The 23,816-nt window shown below is 41.2% G+C and overlaps 1 protein-coding gene across 9 annotated transcripts in view; it reads left to right on the forward strand.

The window, feature by feature from the left end:
* IQCH (IQ motif containing H) overlaps positions 1-23,816 on the forward strand; it is a 218,485-nt gene that overhangs the window by 132,539 nt on the left and 62,130 nt on the right. For 4 of the 9 annotated variants that reach the window (XM_025884587.2, XM_073877244.1, XM_073877243.1 and 1 more), the window contains 2 exons: positions 4,736-5,008; positions 10,069-10,260. The exons of 2 other annotated variants lie outside the window; for them this stretch is intronic. In XM_025884587.2, the coding sequence (XP_025740372.1) occupies positions 4,736-5,008; positions 10,069-10,260 (465 nt within the window). The remainder of the gene's footprint in view (positions 1-4,735; positions 5,009-10,068; positions 10,261-23,816) is intronic. 3 more of the 9 variants (XM_073877246.1, XM_073877248.1, XM_073877245.1) reach the window with 2 other exon arrangements.

Raw genomic sequence — 23,816 nt, forward strand, 5'->3', positions numbered from 1 at the left:
GATACAGGGACAGGGTGAACAAGAGAAAAGACAGGGGACAAATCATCACCACTTCCTTATGCTCTTAGGAACCTCCCAATATCCTCCATCAGGGCAAGGATTGCTTGGTGCTCTCTAGCTATCCCCTGGCCTCAGTGGCAGGGTCACAGTGGACATTAGAAAGCAAGGAAGAAAAACTCTCATTACTGTGTGGTAATTTCCCAATTTTATCCAGCCAGAAAATGGAGCCTGGTAGCTGCTGATGAAGAGTTTCTGCACATCTGAAAAGTCCATATACATCGAAGAGGCATGGAATGGGAAAGGGGCACTAATTTGGGAACAGGAAAGTGAATGCACAAGTAACATTTCTCAAGTGCTTAGCACACATTTTCTCTTTTGGTCCTCAGAACAATGCCAACAAGACAGAAATGATCAATCTCCTTCTATGGCTAAGGAAACCAAGTCTCATTTTCTAGTCCAAAGTTCTTGGTGGGGTCAGAGTCTAAACCAAAATCTGTCCGACCCCAGAACACTATCATGAATTGGAATGATTGCGTTGCTCCTGGATGCCCCTGTGGCTAGCTCCCTTTACCTTTCTGGTCCTCTGATCTTCATCTATACAATCAGGTGATGGGTAAGGGCATTTCAAAGACCCTTCCAGCTCTACAATCCTGTTACTTGAGACAGGTGCCCTGCAGTCCACTCTTCAGCTTCTAAGGAAGAGATAGGCGGTTGGCACTAACAGATGCACTGAGTCACATTCATAGTTAGGTCTGCATCTTGGTGAGTAGAAATGAGTAGGGAATATTTTAAGTGCTTAATACTTCTCATAGTTTAAATTTAAATTATTTGAGTAATTAATCACTCATAGGCAATCAACTTTTTAAAATACAAAAATTAAGCTCTCACTTTCACATCAGTTCCTGCTCCTGTTTAGTTATTGCTTTATTTCCTTTTAATGGGTTTGAGAGATTGTATCAGTGCTGATTTTCATTCAAATGGATGGCTCTGAGGAGATTTTTTTTTAAAGCGTGCCAAAAATCTGTTTGTACATCTCTCCAAGTTACTATATGATGCTTGAATCTGTAATGGTAAAAAGTGCTCTTCTAAAGTCATCATGTCTGGTTGTGAACATTTTAATGTTTACGAAGACATCCCAAACAACTACTTTTTGTTTCAGGTGCAGAAAAAAATTAGTGGTGATAAATCAAATGTATGTATAATGTTATGAACTAGGAACATTTTAGACTTTCGTCATATATGCTAATCTGCTGCCTGGATCTGATGATCATGATTTTCTCTCAACGGTCATACAAGACCCACGGCCAGTAACGTGTTCTGTGCCATCACTCACTTGTATTCAAATCTTTACTAAACACATATCGAACACAATACTATGGGACCATCTTGCCTGAAGAACAAGGCAGGCGCACAGATGACTATAAACCAGAGTCTGGCTGCGTGCTCACCAAGAGAGGAGCCAGAACCCCAGCCTGGCTGGAAGTGGTTCGGAATGCTAATATTAGGTTCTATCACTGCATCTGCCACCCCCTCATCACGCCTCATAAACTTACCAGACCTTCACTGCTCAGTCTGGAGAATGGGAGAAGTTGTGGTAACTGCAGCATGAAATTGTGCCAGTCCCGGGTTTCAATCTTGCCTCTGCTGTTTGCTACCTGTGTGACTTTGGGCAAGTCACTTGAGCCTCCGTTTCCTCACCCCAAAAGAGGAGCTGTTCGTTGGTACAGTGTTCTATGGATCAAGCAAGAGAATAGTGTCAGAGGCCTTGGCCTTGTGACCTTGACACTGAGAGCACGGCCACCTTAAAGCACTCTTCTAGGTACCCTGTAAAGCTCACCATGTTACATATATTATGACTCAAGTCCCCAGTTCTCCCCAACACTTAATTTTTTTACCTTTCCTCATTGGAATAATTTGTGGGGCAAGGAAAGGGGTGAAATAAACAAGAAGAAAAGATGGTGATTAACCAGATGGGAAACACAAACTCAAGAGGTGGTACCAGCCATTGTGTGGTGGAGCACTGGGTTTCCCAGAATTGCATTCTCCAAAGCAGGTGTTGAAAATGGATTTAAATAATGGTAGAAAAGGCATATGACATAGATCGAAGAGCTTAGAATAGAACGCTTGCCCTGGAAGAAGGGCCCCAAAGTGTAAATTATATAAATCCTCTTCTCAGAGGGGCTCTGTTTTTTGTCTTTTTTTCTAATTGGGGGCAAAATACACATAACATAAAATTTACCATTTTAATCATGTTAGGTGTGCAGTTCAGTGGCTTTAAGTACACTCCCACTGTTGTGCAATCATCGCATGATCCATCTGCAAAACTTTTTGAACATCTCAAGCAGAATTTCTGTACCCATTAAACGGAAAGCCCAGAAGAGCTCTGGTTTGAAAGGGAAAGTTATTTCAGAGCTGGAAAGACCCCAGAGACTTCTAGTCAATGCATCATTTGAATATGGGGGCTGAGGCTCAGAAAGGTCGAGTTTTCTAAATCACCTTGCAAGTTACAAATTCAGGCAGGACTGAAATCCAAGGGCCCTCCTCGCTCTCTTTCTCCCATACTCATCATTACATCTAACGGTTTGCAAACTGGTGCTGCTAACATTCCCAGAAACAGTTGAGTAGCTTTTCTCCACATTTTTATGCCATGTTGAGTAGATAATTTTGACCAGAATTGGGGAAATAGGTGCGAATCTGCAAAATCCCGTAACTCCCTTAAGACACTGGCACCTTGCATTATATAATTTGCATGGCATTTTTAATGACTTTATTTTAAAAAGAGAGTTTTTCTCTGTAATAATAATTAGTACCATTTATTGAATATCAACTCAATGCCATGCATTATAACAGGTGTATTACACTCATGATCTTATTTTAGGCTTAGAGCAACCCAGCAAACAGGTATTTTTATTTCCACTTGACAGATGGAGAAACCAGGGCGTTCTGGGTGGCTCAGTCAGTTGAACGTCCGACTCTTGGTTTCAGCTCAGGTCATGATCTCATGGGTCATGAGATCGAGACCTGAATCTGGCTCCCCACTCAGCAGGGAGTCTGCCTGGGGAGTCTCTCCCTCTGCTCCTCCCCCAACTTGCTCTCACTCTCTCTCTAAAAAAAAAATATATATATATCTTAAAAAAAAAAAACAGATGGAGAAACTTAGGCAGAGGGAGTATAAGTCACTGGCCCAGGTTCAGGTAGCTTATAAGTGATAGAGCTCGATTCTAAGCCAGCACTCCCAAGTCCCCAGCACCTTCTCACATGCCATGATGCCCTCCTCTCTAGAGGAAATGAGCAATCGTGGGTTCTCATATTCCACCCTTGGCTAATGGCTTTCCTGTGCCCATTGTCACCTGATTAAATCCTCCCTTATCCTTCAAAATTCACCTCATCCTTCAAAATTCACCTCAACCCCAAACTCTTTCATAACAATAATATGAACTAACATTCATTATGTGCTTATTATATAAGTGCTTTCCATGCATTTATCTCACTGAATCCTCACAGCATGCCTGTGAGATGGGTACTACTATTATACTCATTTTACAGATGAGGAAACTGAGGTCCAAGGAGAATGAGTAATTTGCCATCTCCACTGTCCCCACCAGCACATGGCCTCTGCCTCCTTCCTCCATGCCTCCCAGCCCTCTGTAACCCTTTATGGCCCTTCTCTGCCTGGTATTGGTTATCCATCTACTGTACTCATTTGTGTCCCCACTCCTTGAACGCAGAGACACGCTTGTACTGGTTTTGGTATGTGCTGACCAACTGGCTCTGTCCTCTGCCCTTCCTAGACATGCCAGAATCGTTTACTTTATTGAATGAGAAGTCATATGTATTACTGAGTGAGGTCTAAATAGTCAAAAATAGGGCGCCTGGGTGGCTCAGATGGTTAAGCGTCTGCCTTCGGCTCGGGTCATGATCCCAGCGTCCTGGGATCGAGTCCCGCATCGGGCTCCTTGCTCAGCAGGGAGTCTGCTTCTCCCTCTCCCTCTGCCTCTCCCCCTGCTTGTTCTCTCTCTGTCTCTCCCGCAAATGAATAAATAAAAATCTTTAAAAAAAAAAAAAAGACTATTTAAAAAAATAAAAAAAATAAGTAGTCAAAAATAAAATAAAAAGAATTTTCCACTGGAAAATAAATTTAAGTCTTGCTGAAGTTTTCAAATATTTTCTACCCATGAATCCTCTCCAGAGTGTTGGCTAAAAACCAAAACAATCATTATAAAAGTACATATTTTCTAAAATGGACTTGGTGGTAGAACTTTGGAAAGAGAGTACCGAGTGCCCTTTGCCTAACCAGTCACTTGAAGAGTTGCCGGATTAAGAGTCCCATATAGTCAAGCATACTGTAAGGCTTTTTTCTTCATTTTTTGTATTGATTTTCCAGACGCTTTGGTGTTAAACCATGCCAGAAGTGTTGCAGAGATGAATCACTATTATCCAAAGGCTGCCAGCCTCTTTTCCTTCTGACAGAAGGATAATTCCACGTGGATCAAATAAATACAGATGTGTAGTAATTAGTTCTATTCCCAGTGAGCCTATTTCCAACACACTAAAGATGTGAGCGATTATGGAGCCTCACCCCAACAGCTTTTATCAATTTAAACTGCTAAACAACAGGATAGGTCATAACCCAGCCTGCTATTAATAATGCATTTATTGTGTGCAACGTTATAAATTAGGCATATGGACTAGAAAAAGAACACCTTTTAACAAGAACGATATGGTCTCCCCCCAGAAGCATCATATGTGCCTGGCCACTTACCTGATGTACAGTCCCAAGGCGATCAAAAGAATAAAAAATCTCATCCAAGGAAAAGAGGCCTACATTGTCAGCGGGCTCCTCCACAGAGATGATTTGGCCGTGGCGGATATGTTAAACTTACCCATCCTGGGTCCAGAGCCTGAAATAGCTCATCTTTACAGTAGCAAGTCTGGAAGCAAATGGGTCTTTGAGAGTGCCAATGTGCCAGTCCCTCCTGGAGTGTATGGCATCTATTGTCACCAACAGGTATGTGGGGTAGACAGAGTGAGGCTCTGTTCAAGTATGTCACACCCTCTTGACCTTGTGGGAACTTCGGCGCTTCTGAAGCCAGCCCTACCCAATGAAGAATATATGGAAGGCTGATGGGATCTGCGTGAGGCCTTCATGTTTCAAGGGCTCTTCCTGTTGGCCTTGCAGAAATTGCGGGGATTACTCAAGATATTTACTCATTTGTGTTAAGCCATTGAAGGCCCTGTCCATGTACTAATCCGCTCTTAGTATTTATCACCTTAAAATGGATTAATTGATCATCATATTAGCTAGCCAGTCATTTAGGAGGACCCTAGGAAACTTAAGAGGCAGTTTTGGTGAAAAGGAGCAGGTTTGGAAAACCCCAGTGAGCAAGCCTTCCTGCCAAGTCAGGTTGCGGAGGTTCTACAGCAGAGGGCTGCAGACATCCTTGGCTCTCAGGAAGGGGCCATAAAGGGAGTAGGAGGAAAATCCCAGAAAGAGGACAGGAAATGGATCTGGAATAAAACTATCTGCATCTGTGTCTTTGCTTTGGGCCAGGTCTCTGGCTATGCATTCCTCCAGCAGACAGTTAGATCCTAACTGTTTAGAGAATTATAATATTAGTCACTAGAAATGATCTTTGAGTCAGCTCTGGCACGTGTTCTCCCATTTAACCACCACCTTTTTTTCACAAGAAAGAAAGAAAAAGACAAATGACTGTTAACATTTCCTCACCTCTGTTTCAGTAGCTCTCTTAACCATTACTCCTAGCCAATCACAACTACCACAAGCACCCAGTTCTCAGGAACCTAAAGAACTGTGCTCAATGAAGCAGTTTGTGAGGGACGATACTTAGGGATCCTCCTTCTTCCCTCAGCCACTTGATCATGATGTTCTGTATATCATAGTCGCCAAGGCCCCAGAATCAAGCCTTTCAACAAACCGTACTTCTCAGAGACTAGTTTGAAGGTATTGTTAACTTATTAAATTGCCCTAAAATGTTTCAGTCTTGCTAGAGTGTTCTTGGGCAATACATGGGCTCGTGAAGGAAGTCGCTCTTAAAGATGGCAGAGTCTGGAAAAAGCACAGGCAATTTTAGTGAGTGAGAGAGATGCTCCCCCTAAACTGGCGTGCCCCACTGTTCACCGCCATTAGTCTCCACTGGAATTTGAAGGTAACAAAGTGGATCGCTTGACTCTGCTTCCCAGGGGAGTACTCAGCTGAGAGACTGGAGACAAGTGAAATGCACTATAAAGCTATAATTTTACACATGTACATTACATGAAACAGTCTTCAAAACTTTAAAATGTATGTGCAAAATTTATATGAAGTCTTGCTTTCATCTTGACTGACAGAGAACTCAGGTCATCTTTGCTAGGAAATGTTTTAGAACTGTATACAGTTCATTGTGGAATGCAGTAAAACCTCCCTCTCAGGGCGCCTGGGTGGCTCAGTCGTTGGGCGTCTGCCTTCAGCTCAGGCCATGGTCCCAGGGTCCTGGGATCGAGTCCCGCGTCGGGCTCCCTGCCCCGCGGGAAGCCTGCTTCTCCCTCTCCCTCTCCCACTCCCCCTGCTTGTGTTCCTTCTCTCGCTGTGTCTCTCTCTCTGTCAAATAAATAAATAAATAAACCTTAAAAAAAAAACAACCTCCCTCTCATGCTGGTATTCAGAAGCAGGATGAAAAACCTCCTCGTAGACAACCTGGATTTGAGGGACATTTAATCTATGGCATGTGCAAATCGTATCACAATAAACCAAGTTATCACTGACTTCCACTCCACTTGTTTGAAAACGTATGTCTGAGGTCATCAAGAATTAAAGTACTCCATTGAGATTTTTCCAGATAGTGACTGCCCTACCTAATCTATCTGAGTGTGTCAGCGTTTTGAATTTGCAGATGGTGATGAATCAATAATGCTGACTTTTTACCGATGTGCATCATAAACTTAAAGCCGGTGAAAGAAAGCTGTGATTATTTTAATTTAGGTGAATAAATATTCCCAACTATCAGCTGGATTTTAGCCAGTTGACATTTTTCTACTTCTGCTCTACACTAGTATAAAATGAATGGCAATTAAAAAATATATTACCTCTTTTGAACAAATAGACTCAAATAGAAAATTGATTAATGTTTGGCAATAGCATAAAGTCATTTGGTTTATGATTAAGTAATTTATTTGTTTATTTTTTAAATCTAGCATGAGCCCAGTGAGCATTTCCTCTTTTGATCCATAAAGTAACCATGCAAGCTCGCTTTCTGACATGTGGTCTGTATAAAGTATCGACAGCTTCGGTTAAATAATCAAAACTGGCGATGCTATTTTTAAAGCACTGTTCAATTTTCACTTAAAGATAGCACATAATTCTTTCCAGTGGTGCAGTCTTTACAATACTATTGATCCTCTTCATTACTGTAGGGGATCCATCCACAGACACCCATTTATAGGATTCTCAGAAGCAACAAATAATGGGATTTGGAAGAAACAGATAATAATTCTGTTAGTAGCTGAAACCTCCAAATATACAATGTATCTGAACATACAGTGAAAAAGGCTATGAAGGCCAGAACACTAAAAAGGCTGGAACACCTTTCCTTACGTTAGCAAGAGAATTTCATCAGATATTAACAGCCAGAGACCATTTCTACTTCTGCAAAGTGCGATCATGATACAGCAAAGTATGATTAAATATAGAATCTGTCTTCTCAACACATTAGAGAAAGAAGGGATGTAACTCTGGAAGGCACATTACAAAACCTTCCTAGGCTATGCTCATAGCCATATGGTATGCAGACAAGAGTCCTTGTCATTTAAACACCAAATTGTCTACAGACACTACTTGATAATCGGGGAGCTAGGACAATTCCATCTCCACCCTAATTGAATACCCCATGGTGGCCTGGGGCCTCTGGGGATCCCAAGTATGCCCATTTTGATATCACTTCCATACTGCTGTGTAGTGTAACACCCCCAGGAAGATTTGCTGAAAAGATACAACACAGGAGAACAGATTGTGTCTTTAATCAAAATAATTTTAATCTTCTAGCTCCAGACTTCAGCAGAACTACAATCTTGAGTCCTTTCACACTCTTTTGCTAAAAAACCAAAAATTAAAAGTCCATTCAGTGAGCAAAAACTCACCCAAAGAGAAGAGAATGAGAGTATCACAGAGACCTCCCCAAGTATAGAGGACCACAGTCAAGAGAGCTCAAAAGACAGAATGCTTAGTCCTGTTGTGTTTCTTTCTGGGTAATACAGACCACAACCTTCTGACGGGAAGACCAGACGAAAAATCATTCTGTGATCTAATGGCTTGTTTTTCTCCAAGGCTCTACTAGTAGAGTATTACTTATAATCACGTAATCTGGGCTATAGACTTTTGCCTGATTCAAATTTATCCGAAATGGCTTAATTGACTACAAGGAAAATTGCTTCTCTTGCTCCTCTTCTGACTTCCTTCTCCGTCTCACCCCGCTCCTCCACCTCTCTGCAGGCTGGGGTAGGCGGCCTGGAGGAGAAGGAATGCACTCAGGTGCTGGAATCAGAGCATCCTGGGGGGAGTCTCTGCCTTTCCACCTAACACCAGGTGATCGGTGATTGTGGGCAAGTTATTTATAAATTAGCTGAGTCTCAGGGCACCTGGGTGGCTCAGTTGGTTAAGTATCACCCTCCAGCTCAGGTTAGGATCGTAGGGTCCTGAGATTGAGCCCTGCCTCGGGCTCCCTGCTTAGTGGGGAGTCTGCTTCTCCCTCTTCCTCCCCTTCTGCCTCTCACCCTGCTCATTCTCTCTCTCTCAAATAAATAAATAAAATCTTTAAAAATTATAATAAATCAGCTGAGTCTCAGTTATTCATATATAAAATGGAACTAATAATGATGCTTGCTTCATATTTGAGTATTACAAGAGAAAAGTCATGTAAAGAGCCTAGCCAAATGCCCAACTCCTATGGAGAGTTCAGTAACATTAGATGTTGCTATCCTTGTGATAATAAAGCTTCAACTTCTATCCCTTCCATTTCCATGGGATTGAGCCCAGTTCTTGCCGGAATACTGTTTCAAATAAAACATAGTTGTTTTCATTAATGTTTTATCTCCTTTATCTGTCTTGTTCACATAATACATACGACATACTTGGCCAGTTGACCAAACAAATGCATTTCATGTATGTTAATGAGGAAACAATTAAACCTTTATACTCAGCAAAGCTCCAAACAGTTAGTTTTCAAGACTATAACTCATATATAAAAAAAAAAAGCATTTGAAAAATCAATAAGTAAACACATAAAGTTCTAGCGGTGCCTGGGTGGCTCAGTCAGTTAAATGTCTGCCTTTGGCTCAGGTCATGATCCCGGAGTCCCAGGATGGAGCCCCGCATTGGGGGTCCCTGCTCAGTGGGAAGTCTGCTTCTCCCTCTGCCCCTCAGCCGGCTTGTGCTCTCACTCTCTCTCTCTCTCGCTCTCTCTCAAATAAATAAAGAAAACTCTTAAACACATAACGCTCTAAAAAAGAAACAAAACAACACCAAGATTCAATTACAAATATTCAGAGACTCTTTTGCCTTCAAAAACCAGCAAAATGATAATTTCAGAATTTCTTGAAATAAGACTATACTTTTAAACATACCTTTAGTCCCAGGGGTTAGTGGTTTCTTCACATCATTTATATATATATGTGTGTGTATATATATATATATATATATATATATATCACTTAAAACTTCTAATCTGTCCTACTAATTAAAAGATAAACGGGGCGCCTGGGTAGCTCAGTTGGTTAAGCGACTGCCTTCGGCTCAGGTCATGATCCTGGAGTCCCGGGATTGAGTCCCACATCGGGCTTCCTGCTCAGCAGGGAGTCTGCTTCTCCCTCTGAACCTCCTCCCTCTCATGCTCTCTGTCTCTCATTCTCTCCTGCAAATAAATAAAATCTTAAAAAATAAGAAAAATTAAAAAAAAGATAACCAAATGAACAGACCATTCATTTGAATACACCTAAGAAGTACAAGTAAGTTAATACAATAAGAAGGAATCTAGAAAACGAGCCATATTAAATGTTGCTGTGTCTTGGGCCCCACAGATGCTAGAACAGCTGGGTCATCTGGTCACAGATCACCTGGAAATCCAACGCTGGCTCTTTAAAATGGACTATGAGTTTGGAGGAAACGGGACTGCATATTGTGACATTCCTTCCCACCTACAGTGCTACAAGTGGTTCCTACAGGAGAGGGGCAGATACGGCCAGGAGAACTGGAGGAAGAAATGGGCACAAGTGAGTTCAGTGTTGACATAAGCCCATGGTGTCTGTGTGCAGTTAGCAGATGACGGAAAAGGCTCAGCTGGGTGATGAAAGCATTTTCTTCTAGACTCAGCTGCATCACCTGTCAGCAGTGAGATCTTAGGCCGGTCATTTTGACTTTCTTGGGCCTCAGTCCTCATATACAAAGTGACTGGGCTTGCTCGAGTTACTTTAATGTTATTTCTAATATATTTTTAAAATATTTTTAAATTTGAGTAGACACACAATGTTACATTAGTTTCAGGTGTACAAACAGTGATTCGACAACTCTATACATTATACGGTACTCACCACAAGCGTAGCCACCATCTGTCACCATACAGCACTATCACAATACCATTGGCTACATTCCCTATGCTGTCACTTTCATCCCCATGACTTATTCATTCCAGTTATATTCATAACTGGAAGCCTATATGATTAGGTTATTTTAAATGTCCCTTCTTTGGGCCCTAAAAGTCTTCAGTCACATCTTCAAGTTGATTATGATAATTAGGAAGTAATTTTTTTTACCATATTCAAATAGCATTACAAACCTCATCTTTTGGTTTAAGTGGGTCTCGATCATATGCTTCTAACAAGTGTTGTTATTAAGCTGGCTGTGTTTTATTATGAGAGACAGATTCTAGTAGTGAATGGTTGTCACCTGGAAGCTAATGTATAAAAGCATTCTATCAGCAGTCATATGTTTTTGAAGGCAGTTCAAGGAAATTTATGTAACTGCTGGTCCCTATGAGATGTTGAGAAAATAATAAATCTCAGCCAGAAACTCTCCCAGCAAAAACTAAATAATAGGAAAGAAGCTTTAGCACATGAGTGGATGTATATAGGTTTTTCCATGTATACTGGTGGAAGGATGAATTGTACAACTTCTTAGTCTGTTCTAAACTTGCTTAATAATTAAAGTAATTTTAATGGCTTCATATATCAGTTAAACCCACCATTCTTAAAGCTGCCTCACTTTTCATCCAGAGGCCTAGACCTCCCTGGCTTCTCTGAATATCAAATCTCTGTTTTGGCTGACGTACTAATGAAAGCATAACTGATAGGAAAATGTGGGCACAAATTCCCTTAACTGATTCCTTCCCTGCCGACGTACATAGCGAGGGGCTGGGCGGTAAGTTGCATCTGCTTTGAGCATCCCACTACAACAGTATATGAATCAAGACACAAGTGATGGAAAGGGAGGGGCGCACAAAAGAGAACCACATTATTCTTGTGGAAATGAAATGACGAATAAATCTAGAGAACAGTCAGAAGAGAGAGTTTCCTTTGATAAATGTTACTGTTCTCCCCATGATCTATTCCAGGCTTTTCTTCCCCCTCCATCAGTGAATGGACTAAACGCACTACCTGTCATGGCCAGATTTTTACATATTATTTAAAGGATACCAAAGTGAATTACTCTTCTAGAAAAAAAATAAAGCAAGGAAAATGTATTTAATTTTGAGGCCCATAGAGATTTCTCTTGTGTTCTCGTTAAACTGGATTTTATTTCATAGTGTATATTTATTTCAATTTTCTTTTTAAAGCAAAACAGTTGTGATTAAACCATGAAAATAAGACTTTTTCATTAAAAAAAATCAAAATGTTCGCGTGCAAGGTATTTTTCTCAATATTTCAAGCTAATAATTTTTTTAAAGAATTCCCTGGTACTAGACTATGATAAACTTAAAATGTTTGACTTTTAAGTTTAAAAAATGGTTAGAGTAATAACATGTGGCTGAATTGCACTTAAAAGCCTGACTACACGTTATTTAATTTCAATTACTTTCAACTACGCGGTTTAAAATTGTCACCAAATACATTTGGCGTTAGTGTTAATATTATTAAATGTGAAACTCTTGAATAATTAATTACCTACATCATTTTTTTAACTTAACAAGGAAAAAATAATTATTCAGAAATCTTTTTAATACTGTGAGGGACTGTGCTTAGCCAGGATGTAGTTAGAAGCCAAAAATAAAAATGAAAAGTAAAGCGGTTCCGAAGAGCTTTTTTTTTGTAGGAGACTATTGACATTCTTTTGCCTTCAAAGTGAAATTGTATTCAGAATAGAAGTGAACTGCCATCTCCACTGAGTGCAGATATTGAGAATTTAGGATTGGAATTATCCTTTGTTCCAGAAGACCATGGTAATGGTGCACATTTAGACATCAAAGCATTACTTTATGAGCACAGGCATGTTTAAATGTCCTATTACAGTTTGTAGACCTGTTTCTTTTGATAATGAAGATGTTGTGTCATCAAGCCTAGCCTGGCACATACAAAACATATGCTGGCAGGTTATTAAAAATTTCAGCTTCTTGATGAAAGACTATCCTGCAGGCTAAGAGTCCAGAGAAAGACTCCATTCTGGGAGAATTATTAGAAATGAGAATATGACTGTAAGGACTAAATTATGTTAATACTTACAAATAGCATCATTTGCATAGCACTTTATGACATGATACCATGATTTTTCTCATTGGTATGTTGTAGGCAACAGATTAAAAACAGTGCTGTTTATGGGAGTTTGAGCTGTTTTGAGATTCTCTTGCATCTTATGCAGATATTGGTTTTAGATGTAGGCATGATTCAGTGTAGACTCAAGGATCTAATACAAAGATCATCTTCTTTTTCCTACTTACCTAATTTAGAGCCAGAGTTATTTGACTGGTTGCAATTGAGACTCGAAACAAAGTTGTGGAGTCAACAAATGCTGGAAAAGCTGTAGTCACATTAAAAAAAAAAAAATCAGTATAGACATGTAAGTGATCTTAGGAAAAGCATAATGTTACATGATGGCCACAGCGGCAAAAGAGCACAACTCTTGTTTTGTTCTCATGGTGGTTTGGTACCAACCTTTCTCTCTTCATCCTGTCAGCTGACAAAACCTACTTCTCCCAACAGGTCCCATTAAACTTCACTTAACTACTGAATGCTTGTTAAGGTTTAATGAATCCACACACTTGCAGCTGCACACACTCCAAACACCCCACTCCCCAGTGGGGGCCATTTCTTCTCCTTTAGTAGGAATAAAGGCTTAAACAAAGGGCATGCTTGTAGGGGAAAAGCCTTCCTGGCCACTCTTACCCAAGACAGTGTAGGGAGACCCAGGTAGACATTTGCTGCGGTACCCATCCTTCTTGTGGTTCTTTCTTTCCTTTTTTAAAGGGTACATCTTCCCTCCCTCACTCCTGGGAGACTTGCTTGGTGGCAGAGATGCTACTGGCAATGCTGCTTTGCAAGAAAAGGTCTTTCCAGAACAGTTTCCCCAGGTAAAGAGCTAAACCAGTTTAATTTTGGATTTAACTTTGGATTTCTCTGTGCAGCCCTTCTTTTGGCCTCTGTTTCCCTGGATGGACAGTACAGGATGCCAAGGGCTTACTTAGGAGAGAAAGGAGGAAAAGGAAATTGAACTGCTTCTTGAATGCTACTACATAATATTGCTATTTTAGCCCATCCAAGAGCAGTTTTTTTTTTAATTTTATTTATTTATTTGAGAGAGAGAGAACACAAACAGGGAAGAGGGACAGAGGGAGAGGGAGAAGCAGACTCCCCGCTGAGCGGGGAGATCGATGCGGGGCTCAATCCCAGGACCCTGGAATCATGACCTGAGCCGAAGGCAGACGCTTAACTGACTGAGCCACCCAGGTGCCCCCCCAAAGCAGTTTTATGTTTACTTGTACTTTTGTGTACTTTGTTAGACGTCTGAAATTAATTTGGGGATCACCAAGGAAAACAACCTATATTTAAAAATATTAAAAATACAGGGGCGCCTGTCTGGCTCAGTAGGTAGAACATGCGACTCTTGATCTCAGGGTCATGAGTTCAAGCCCCACATTGGGGGTGGAGGCTACTTAAAATAAAAATAAAATTAAAATTAAAATATGAATTCACGGCATCCACGCCTAGAAAAAGTAGAATAAACCATAGTAGTTGTTTTGCTTCCTTGTAGAATGAAATCAGCAAACAAAATTACAGAGGAGAACCATCACCTACCTAGTCAGTGCCTTAGAACTCCATGTCTCTATTGTGAAGACCTCCATCTCCTGAGATGCCCTTGCCTCTGGGTCACAGGAGCCGCTATAAGATGGCTGAGCTTGGTACTTATGTGGAATTCAGCAGGTATATTAGGTGACTCCAAAGAACCATTACCCTACAACCACATAATTTTTTAGAAAAGCTAAACGGTAATATAGTAAGATTAAGGAAATATTTAACCAAATAAGTACATAATCACTTTTCCCAAACTTAATTGTTTTCATTTTTGTGTATTAATTTTCCAAGTGTGCTACATTTATTTCTTATAGCTACAATAATAGCATATATGCTATTTAAACATCAGATCCTAAACATCCTCCACGTTTACAGGTAGTTGTCACAATTAATGGCTATATAATATTCCCTCGTATTGATTTACTCTAACATATTAAACCACTCAACTAACTTGAAAATTTATATTCTTTCCCACTTTTTGAGTGAGGAAAGAAAGAATTGTTTTTATTTTTGTTTTTTGTATACATCTCTTTTAACTTCTGCTGAAGTTATTTCCTGTGGAGAAAGACTTGGGAGTAGAATGCTTTATGGCTCTTGGTACATGCTGCCCCATTACTTTCTAAGAAGGTAGTACCAATTTCCAAGGCTGCTAGCAGAGAATGAGCATACAAGTTTTGCCACCATCCTACCAGCAGTGGATATGATGAACTGTTTGCACTTTTATTTTAGATGTCAAAATGCATCTTCTAGTTGCTATTACTTGATTACTAGCAAGGGATCCTTTTTTCACGTCCTTATTTATTATTTGTCTTTTATATCAAAAACACAAGTCTGTTGTGTTTTTGGTATTAAGAGAAAATCTAGGTTTCCTAGCTGAAGAAAAAATCTAGGGTAATCATTTTCCCTAGTTATTAAACTCCATATGAATGATTATTTGTTTTTTATATTTGTTTATTTTTCTATATTAAAATCTTGACTTCTTCGATTACCTTTATGTATTTAGTAACTGCCAGAATACTGGCCTACACATGAGATGAGGCATTTTCTTAGATATATGAATATACACTGTTATAGTCTTGACATTTCCCTGCATTTCTCAATAATAATAATAACAATAATAATTAGCACTGTAGAACAGCTGGGCGGTACCAAGCCTTTCAGCCCTTTACAGGAACTGTTCCATTCAATCTCATAAAAACCCTGAGGTTTCTACTCCATTTACCTCCACACCACGTTGATAAGTATTGTTATTCTGTTTACAGACGGAGAAACCAATGCTTTAGGTAGTTAAGTGACTTGCCCACGTTCGTGTAGCTTATAAATGATGGTGCCTAACCTAGAACCCACATCCACTCCCCTGGCCCAGTGTTCTTGCCACACTGAGGTGAGGCCATTTAGAAAAGAGCCCTTGTTTGAAAATCCCAGAGCAGTGTTCTCCCCCAGGTCTCTGCCATTGTGACCCGCTGCCCTGAGGGACAGGTTTTTTGCTTTCTACAGAGATGGGGGAGATACAAACATTCCCAAACACACTAGCCTTTGTACTGGAATTTCCCCCAAAGCCAGCAGGGTGGAGAGGTAGGAGGGCACACCAGGGAGCTACCGAGGAGCTGAAGCCCTGCTGGGGAAGTCCCTAGGGTCCAGTTTTTTGCAAAGCAACTGTCTCACATGCCCATATATGTTGTTGGGTGAGGAGAGTGAGTTTTAGATATCACCCTTTGATCGTTCATGGGGGTGTCCCACTTTCAATGCCTTCCTCAACTTAATACAGTAGCGTGATCATTTCAGTAAGCCTGTAAGTAAATTCTCACAAAGCTCAGAGTAGCCAAACTTCAGGATCAAATGTAGTAATAAAAATACGGTGGGCATTTCAAACCTTGTTTTTTGGATATGCAACCACATATTTTGTTTGTGTTTTTTTAGTCTCCTGTTCCAGGTTGGCATGGTAAACTCCCTCTTAAGCTGAATGAGTGTTGGAATAGACTAGTCTGAATAACTGAACATTCAGGATAACCAGGAGGTGGTCTGGCTCTGCAGGGTTCTGTAGCCCAAGCACATCAAGGTCACTGTGGGGCGGGGGGGGAGCCATGACAATCACTTTCTCGCTCTCCAGGTCTCTACCTCCTCATCTGTAAAGAGGGATAACATTAGTACCTGGCCTATGGGGGGGGGGGGGGGTGAAAATTAAATAAGATACCCTTGTAAATTGGCTAGCAATGTACTTAGCACACAATAAGTCTTCAAGAAATGCTACCTGTTATTATCAATATTACCATAAAATTGTATTACAATTAAAGTGCCCGTGACATTGAACAAGTATATACAACTTAACCTCCCTTTGGTGATTCAGAAGGTCCTTTAGCCTCTTGTAGGCTTCCAGAATATTATTCTGTGCATCAATTATCATTCTATAGGATTGTGGCTGTTGAAGATATGCAATATTGACCCAATTGTGCCTACCCAGTGATTTACCAGACAATGCCTTTAAAAGAATAAACCTTGGCAGCAGTCTGGTTGCTTATCATTTGAAAATAGAAGATAATTCCAGTTATATTCATTTTCTACATGTTGAATAAAGAGGCATTGACCTGATAAAGTAGAGCTTACTCTGACCACAAACTTGAGACCCAGTTGCTTCATTTTCTGGTTCCGGTTGGTGTCTTTTCTAATTAGTGTATCAGCACGTCACCACAATCACTGGAAAGCTTTAATCATTTACATATTTTTCCTTATCTCTGAGAATGACTTAGAATGTTTTCTTCCAGTTCAATGGTTATTTTCACGAAGCTGCCAGGGATGGATTTGAGGTACTTCACTGGGGCCTGAGGAAGATGACAGGAGAAGGGAAATTGCCTCCCTGAGTAAATGAAAGCCAGGTCCCCCTTCCGAGGACCTATAATAACCAGCCATACAAGCTGTTGGTTTGTGTGTCCTATTGATTTAATATGCTTCTAATCAGTACATAAAGCTATGGGCCTGCAGTGTTAATTTTTCATATGCTTACAAAGTACCCTTTGATTTTCTGTCACACGTTAATTACAGCGTTTTGCCATTAAATAGGAAGCTTTGTGTAAACTAATTACTAGGTAATCATTGTCTACTGCAAGCGTGCTGTTTGTACCTTTTATTTTATTCTAGAAATGCACAGATCTCACAGTCTGGAAACACTCTACCTTCCAGCCATTAGCTCTCACTAATTCATAGCATTATTGTGGTGAGAGTGTAGGAGTTGTAATTGTTGTGGTATCAGAGCTGTTAATTACCGGAGTAAACAGTTGAAATGGTGCCAAGGTCTATTGTACAAGGCAGAGAAAAGGAGGTTTAACTGCTACTCCCACCATCTGGGGACTGGGGGAGAGGCAAATGCTTGAGAACAGCAGTGAGGCGCTATGGCCGCCTCAGCTCCAGGGTTGGCGGCCATATGGATCCGGAATATTTTGAATCAATTGAATTTAGCTGCCAGTTTTTTGCAATAACAGCGTGGAAGGAAGGAATAAAGCAAAAGATGAGAGAAACGAGAATTGGTTAGTGTTTTCACAACCAGGAAGTCCACCTTGGAGTTCTTTCGGAAATATCTGCTTTGCTGAAAAACACAGAGCAGGCACGGGTATTTGGAACAGATTCAGAATGAGTTTTACTCTCTGCCTATGACTGCACCATTTGCTTCTGGTCGTCTGTCCTAAGTACCGCCGGGTGAGAGAGGGATGCCCTTGAGAAGACTCAGACTTTCTTATCATTGTACCAGATCCAACAAAAAATCCTCACTTTTGGAATTCACTGATTTATTACCCTGGTATTTTCACCAGCATGGTCTGTAGAAAGAACACAATAATAAATACATAAGGCTACCATATCTGCCTCAAGTATATCCATCCGTACACGTGGAAATAGCAAAGAAGGTACGGCTCTTCACACTGATTAAGAAAAGTAAATTGCTTGCCCGTTCCTTTTGTATAAAATTAAAATAAAAATCCTCCTGCTGGTGTCTCATTTCATTCCACAAATTCACCCCCTCTTCTACCACTTGAATGAAAAATCAGAGTCCAAAGGGCACATGTGTTTTCTTTTGTTTTCAATTTCCAGTTAAAGAGCTTTTTTTTAGCACATGCAGTTTTCTCAACCAACGCTATTTCTCTAACTGGTAAGAAAGAGACCTATTACTAGTAGTAATAATTATGGCCATTTCCACTGGCGGTTGATTTTGAAATTGCATGGTTTTTGCTTTGAAAGATGGCATCATCTTTAAAGCACTCATGTATTTACTTGATGTCACTCCTATTTCATACAATTCCCTTTAAACCCATTTTCCCACATTAAAAATATTTTTTAAAAATCTGCCACTTGCAGCTGTAACTACTTTTTAATATCATTCCCAAACCATGAACATATTTTTCTTTTTTTAAACCACCCTAGATTATTTATTTTCTAATTGTTCCTTTAGCAGATGTTGGAGTAATTCAGAGGGTAGTGTAAACAACTCCTTTAAAGAGAGAGATCACAGACATGCACCAGGAACCAAGGGCAGTGTTTGTTGGGTTTTTAGGACGGCAGTGTGGGCCCTAGGTGAGGGGGGGGACAAATTTCCTGCTTTTGTGCGTGTGCAAAGTTCAATTAAGAATTTCAAGAGACGCTTAATCTTGATCTATTGAAACCCCCAGCATGCAGCGCAACAGGGTGAGCCTAGAAAGAACACCACAGCCCCCCGTGAGGAGGGGAAAAAGAAACAGCAGTTTAAGTGCTGGAAAGTTGAAAGGGAATGAACCTCTCTAGTGTTTCTGGTCGGGGTGAAGCAGTTGTGCTGAGCTTTGGAATGGAGGCACAACATATGTGCCTCAGTTGGACAAAACACTTCTCTAGTCAAATCAACTGCTAGGCCTGCATGTTGGTACAACGTGGAGGCCTACATAATGAGGGACAGACTCCTTGAGAAGCAGCGAGTGGATAATGCTACATAAGTATGGAATTATATACCGCATTTTCACCATTCTGTTTAATGAGAGCTGCCACCGCAGCGAATCACTTGCCACACAGCCGAAATGGGCCATTAGCTATCAAGGGAAAATTGTCTTTGCCGCTTTCAGCAGATGGAGCAAATATTTTACAAAGCAATTTTACATACCAAAAACATTTGTGTGCCTTGGTAATGTTGGCTGTTTTACATTATGTTACCTTCTACAGCAGCATAATTTTCCATCTCATCGAAGGCAAAGTTGGCATTTTTGATTTTTAAATTCTCAATTAACAATTAAACATGGAGTATTAAAGCAGTCCTTAAACTTTAAGTAGGTGTGGGAAGTAGTTTATGACTTGCTGAAGACATTTTCATTTTTCCTTCATCTTCTCAGCATATTTTTGCACTCTAAAGAGGGACTGTTCCTAATGATCTTAATGGAGAGAAATGAGTGAAAACTTCACTATTGGTTGCAGAATGAGAGTAACCAAAGCACAGATGATCAGAATGTTTGCCCAGCACAGATTGTGGGCACGCGGTTTGGCCCACCCATTTGTATCTGCTTAAAATGTTTAAATGTTCAAGTAACAGAAAATCCAACTCAAAATGGCTTGACTATCTCAGCTAACTGAAAATCCAAGGATTAGACTGACTTTGGACAAGGCTTAATCCAGTGGCTCTATACCACTAGGGACCCGGTGACTCTCCATCTCTCCCCTCCTCATTGCCCATAATGTCTGCTCCACCCTCCAGCTGATTGTCCGCAGGGCTGCAAGATGGCTGCCAGTAGCTCCTGGAGCTTGTCCTTGATCAAGACAATAGGAAGAAGAAAGAACATTGCAGTTGAGGGTGAGCCACTCTCAGTCAACTTGTACAGCTGAGAATGAGGTAGGGGCAGTTTCTGAAAGGGAGTTTGGGACATCATTACCCGGAACAAGGGGACAAAGATGCTGGGTGGTCAACAACAAATGTCCACTCTGCCACTTTTTCACTCATTTGACAGCATAGCCTTAGCATCACATGTGGATGATCTAATCTGACCCAGACTGACCATTTATGCCCGCTGATAGTAGTTACAGAAACAGATCCCATGGCACTATGGCATACTGGTAGCAATTGGATTTGAATCCCAGTTTGCTACTTCATGGCTGTGCGACCTGAAATGGCAATGATAATATCTACTCTGAGTGGCTTTGAGATCATAAATATAAAAAAATCTCTGGCGCAGGCCTGCCACATGGTAAGCTTTCAGTAAGTGAGAGCTAATATTTTACCTAAAAAATGACTACAGTGGTAAATGCATCCTGTGCACAGCAAAGCAACTTTTCTACATTCACCCTCAAATTTGGAATCCCTCCCTTCTCTCCATCTTTGTGCCACCAGCCAATTCAAATTCTGAGCACCTTTCATGGTGCCCACACTTTACCCTCTGAAGGAGGCAGCAGGGCTGGTGAAGAAGGCTCACCCAGGAGTCAGAGGCAGCCAGAGAGCTGCAGTCTCACTGAGCGAGTGCAGGAGTCCCATCCCTTCTCTGTGACATGAGGCATTTGACTTAGATGATCCATATGGCCCCTTTCAACACTGACAGTCTTGCTTAGCTTTTCAGGTCGTTTTCCTGCCCTTCTGACCTTATGCCACCCTCCATTCCTGCATTTAGGGATATCAGAAAGCTTCATAAAGCGGGTCCCTTGGTTTCTCTTTTGAACACCACCAGTGTGTGATGTGAGAGATTGGAGGTGATTAGCCAAGAAGTTATTTTCCTTAAGCTACCACTGCAGATCTAGCAAAGAAGCTTCTAAAGTAAAGTGAGTTTTGGTGGGATTGATATTTAGAGCATTCTAATTTGTATTCCTTCTTTCTCCTCTCCCATCCTCCCCCCCCCCACACACACAGAATTTACCTGGGAAAGTTAACTCTCTGGAGTTTGAAGTAGCTTTAGTCATTGAGGGCAGTATTAAATTGGATATGCTAGCGGCTTCCCCTGAGCGATCATGAATTTCCTTCAGTCAAATATCTCTCCCTTCAAATTTACACTTTCTTGATAGAAAAAGAGAGTGGGCTGAGAGGCAAGGTCCATGCTTGATAGATAAAACTCTCTAGGTTGCCTTGGTCGGGCGGAAGGAGGCCCTGGGCCCTATGCTCTGCAGGTATCTTGGAACCTTCCAAGGTCATGATTACTGACTATTGTCAGTGCACTCTGGGGGTACATGTGGGTGCTGAAGAAAGGGTGGCAAGCCTGTGCAGTAGCAAAGATGGGGCCAAAGTTTCTCCTGGATGGGAACTGCTCTAGAGCTCTCAGCTCCACAGAGGCCAGCAGCTAACGTGTGTTGGCAGAGCCAGTGCAATCATGATGAAAGAAAAATCTGGAAAAAATAAAGTGGATTTTTCTAACATTCATTTGTCACCCACAAGGTACATACTTTCCCACACCCCCAGAGTTGTTAGCTCTAAATGATCTACTCCACATGGGTGATGGGACCTCTGAAACACTGCCTGGGTAGTCTACCACCTTGATGTGACTGACTGAAGTGAAACCTTCTAACTACTTACTTCACAAGCTTGTAGGATGGAGAAGATGCCCGCCTCCCCCCATTGCTGGCTTATAACAGACATCTTATGTATATAATACACACACACACACACACACACACACACACACACACACACACTCCTGTAGAGACACACTTTGGGAGGGCGAAAAGGGGGCAAAGAAAGCAAACCAGCACTTATTCCCACGATCTCCCATTTTTTTTCTGTCTTTAGTCATGTGTTAAACATCATACAGTAACAGAATCTGACAATTCTAGGAGCCTCCACCTCCCATTCGTAAAGCGGGGGATAGGATACCGTGCAGGCCTACCTCAGAGTGTTACTGTAGGGACCGAAAGAGCTCATGAGTGTGAGCCTACTCTGACAAAGGAAAGTATTCTACGTACACGATTTTGACCATTCCCATGAACCTAGGGGTTTATCCGGCGTGGTTAGCACGTGGGTGTGCTCGGGCGCCTGGGTGTCCTCGGGCGCCTGGGTGTCCTCGATTTCATTTTGAAGGGAATAAGCCTGAATTGCTACAGATCCTCCCTTACCAGCATCTGCCTGTAAAGGTGTGGTAATTGTGTTTGAACTGTGCAAAATGATACACACTAGAGTACAGACACTGCCCCTCCAACACTGAGAACTGGCATCTGATGTCAGACAGCCCTTTGTGGCCACTGAGCCCTTGTTGCTCCCAAGAAGACAGTTGTCTTAGGTTGTCTTAGGTTGTCTCGCCACAGCTGTGATGGAGTCCTCTGCACCTGGCTCTGAGTTCTGGCCTCACCCACCCGTGCACAGGCAACTTCCGAGCCCCCAGCAAAAACTGTGCTGTGGAGGGTTGTTTGTGGGGGTGGTAGAGACAAAACAGAGTTCTTATATGGAATGTCAGTTTGCTGCCTTTTCTTGAATATATGAGCTGCAGGTCCTGCTGGGCTTGTACAATTTGGTTCAGTGTGGTAGGGGTGAGGTGACAATTCTCTTTTCATTGGTACTAAGGCCATTCTTAGTATACTCCTCCTATTTCCCATCAGAAGCTTTCAAAATAGAGCTGGAAGTCCGGAATCGTGATGCCGCCAGCTTTGCTTTTCTTTTTCAACATTCCTCTGGCTATTCGGGGTCTTTTCTGGTTCCATACAAATTTTAGGATTATTTGTTCCATTTCTTTGAAAAAAGTGGATGGTATTTTGATGGGGATTGCATTAAATGTGTAGATTGCTCTAGGTAGCATTGACATCTTCACAATGTTTGTTCTTCCAATCCATGAGCATGGAACGTTTTTCCCTTTCTTTGTGTCTGCCTCAATTTCTTTCATGAGTATTTTATAGTTTTCTGAGTACAGATTCTTGGCCTCTTTAGTTAGATTTATTCCTAGGTATCTTATGGTTTTGGGTGCAATTGTAAATGGGATCGACTCCTTAATTTCTCTCTCTTCTGTCTTGTTGTTGGTGTATAGGAATGCCACTGACTTCTGTGCATTGGTTTTATATCCTGCCACTTTACTGAATTCCTATATGAGTTCTAGCAGTTTTGGGGCGGAGTCTTTTGGGTTTTCCACATAAAGTATCATATCATCTGCAAAGAGTGAGAGTTTGACTTCTTCTTTGCCGATTCAGATGCCTTTGATTTCTTTTTGTTGTCTGATTGCTGTGGCTAGGACTTCTAATACTATGTTGAATAGCAGTGGTGATAGTGGACATCCCTGCCGCGTTCCTGACCTTAGGGATTAGGGAGAAAGCTCTCAGTTTTTCCCCATTGAGAATGATAGTCGCTGTGAGTTTTTCATAGATGGCTTTTATGATACTGAGGTATGTACCCTGAGTTTTTCATAGATGTCTTTTATGATATTGAGGTATGTACCCTCTATCCCCATACTCTGAAGAGTTTTGATCAAGAAAGGATGCTGTACTTTGTCAAATGCTTTTTCTGCATCTATTGAGAGGATCATATGGTTCTTGTTCTTTCTTTTATTAATGTATTATATCATATTGATTGATTTGCGGATGTTGAACCAACCTTGCAGCCCAGGGATAAATCCCACTTGGTCGTGGTGAACAATCCTTTTAAT

This window comes from Callorhinus ursinus, unplaced genomic scaffold (genome assembly GCF_003265705.2).
Source record: "Callorhinus ursinus isolate GAN/ISIS: 27379988/994484 unplaced genomic scaffold, GSC_fseal_2.0 scaffold25, whole genome shotgun sequence".
NCBI classification, from domain to species: domain Eukaryota; kingdom Metazoa; phylum Chordata; class Mammalia; order Carnivora; family Otariidae; genus Callorhinus; species Callorhinus ursinus.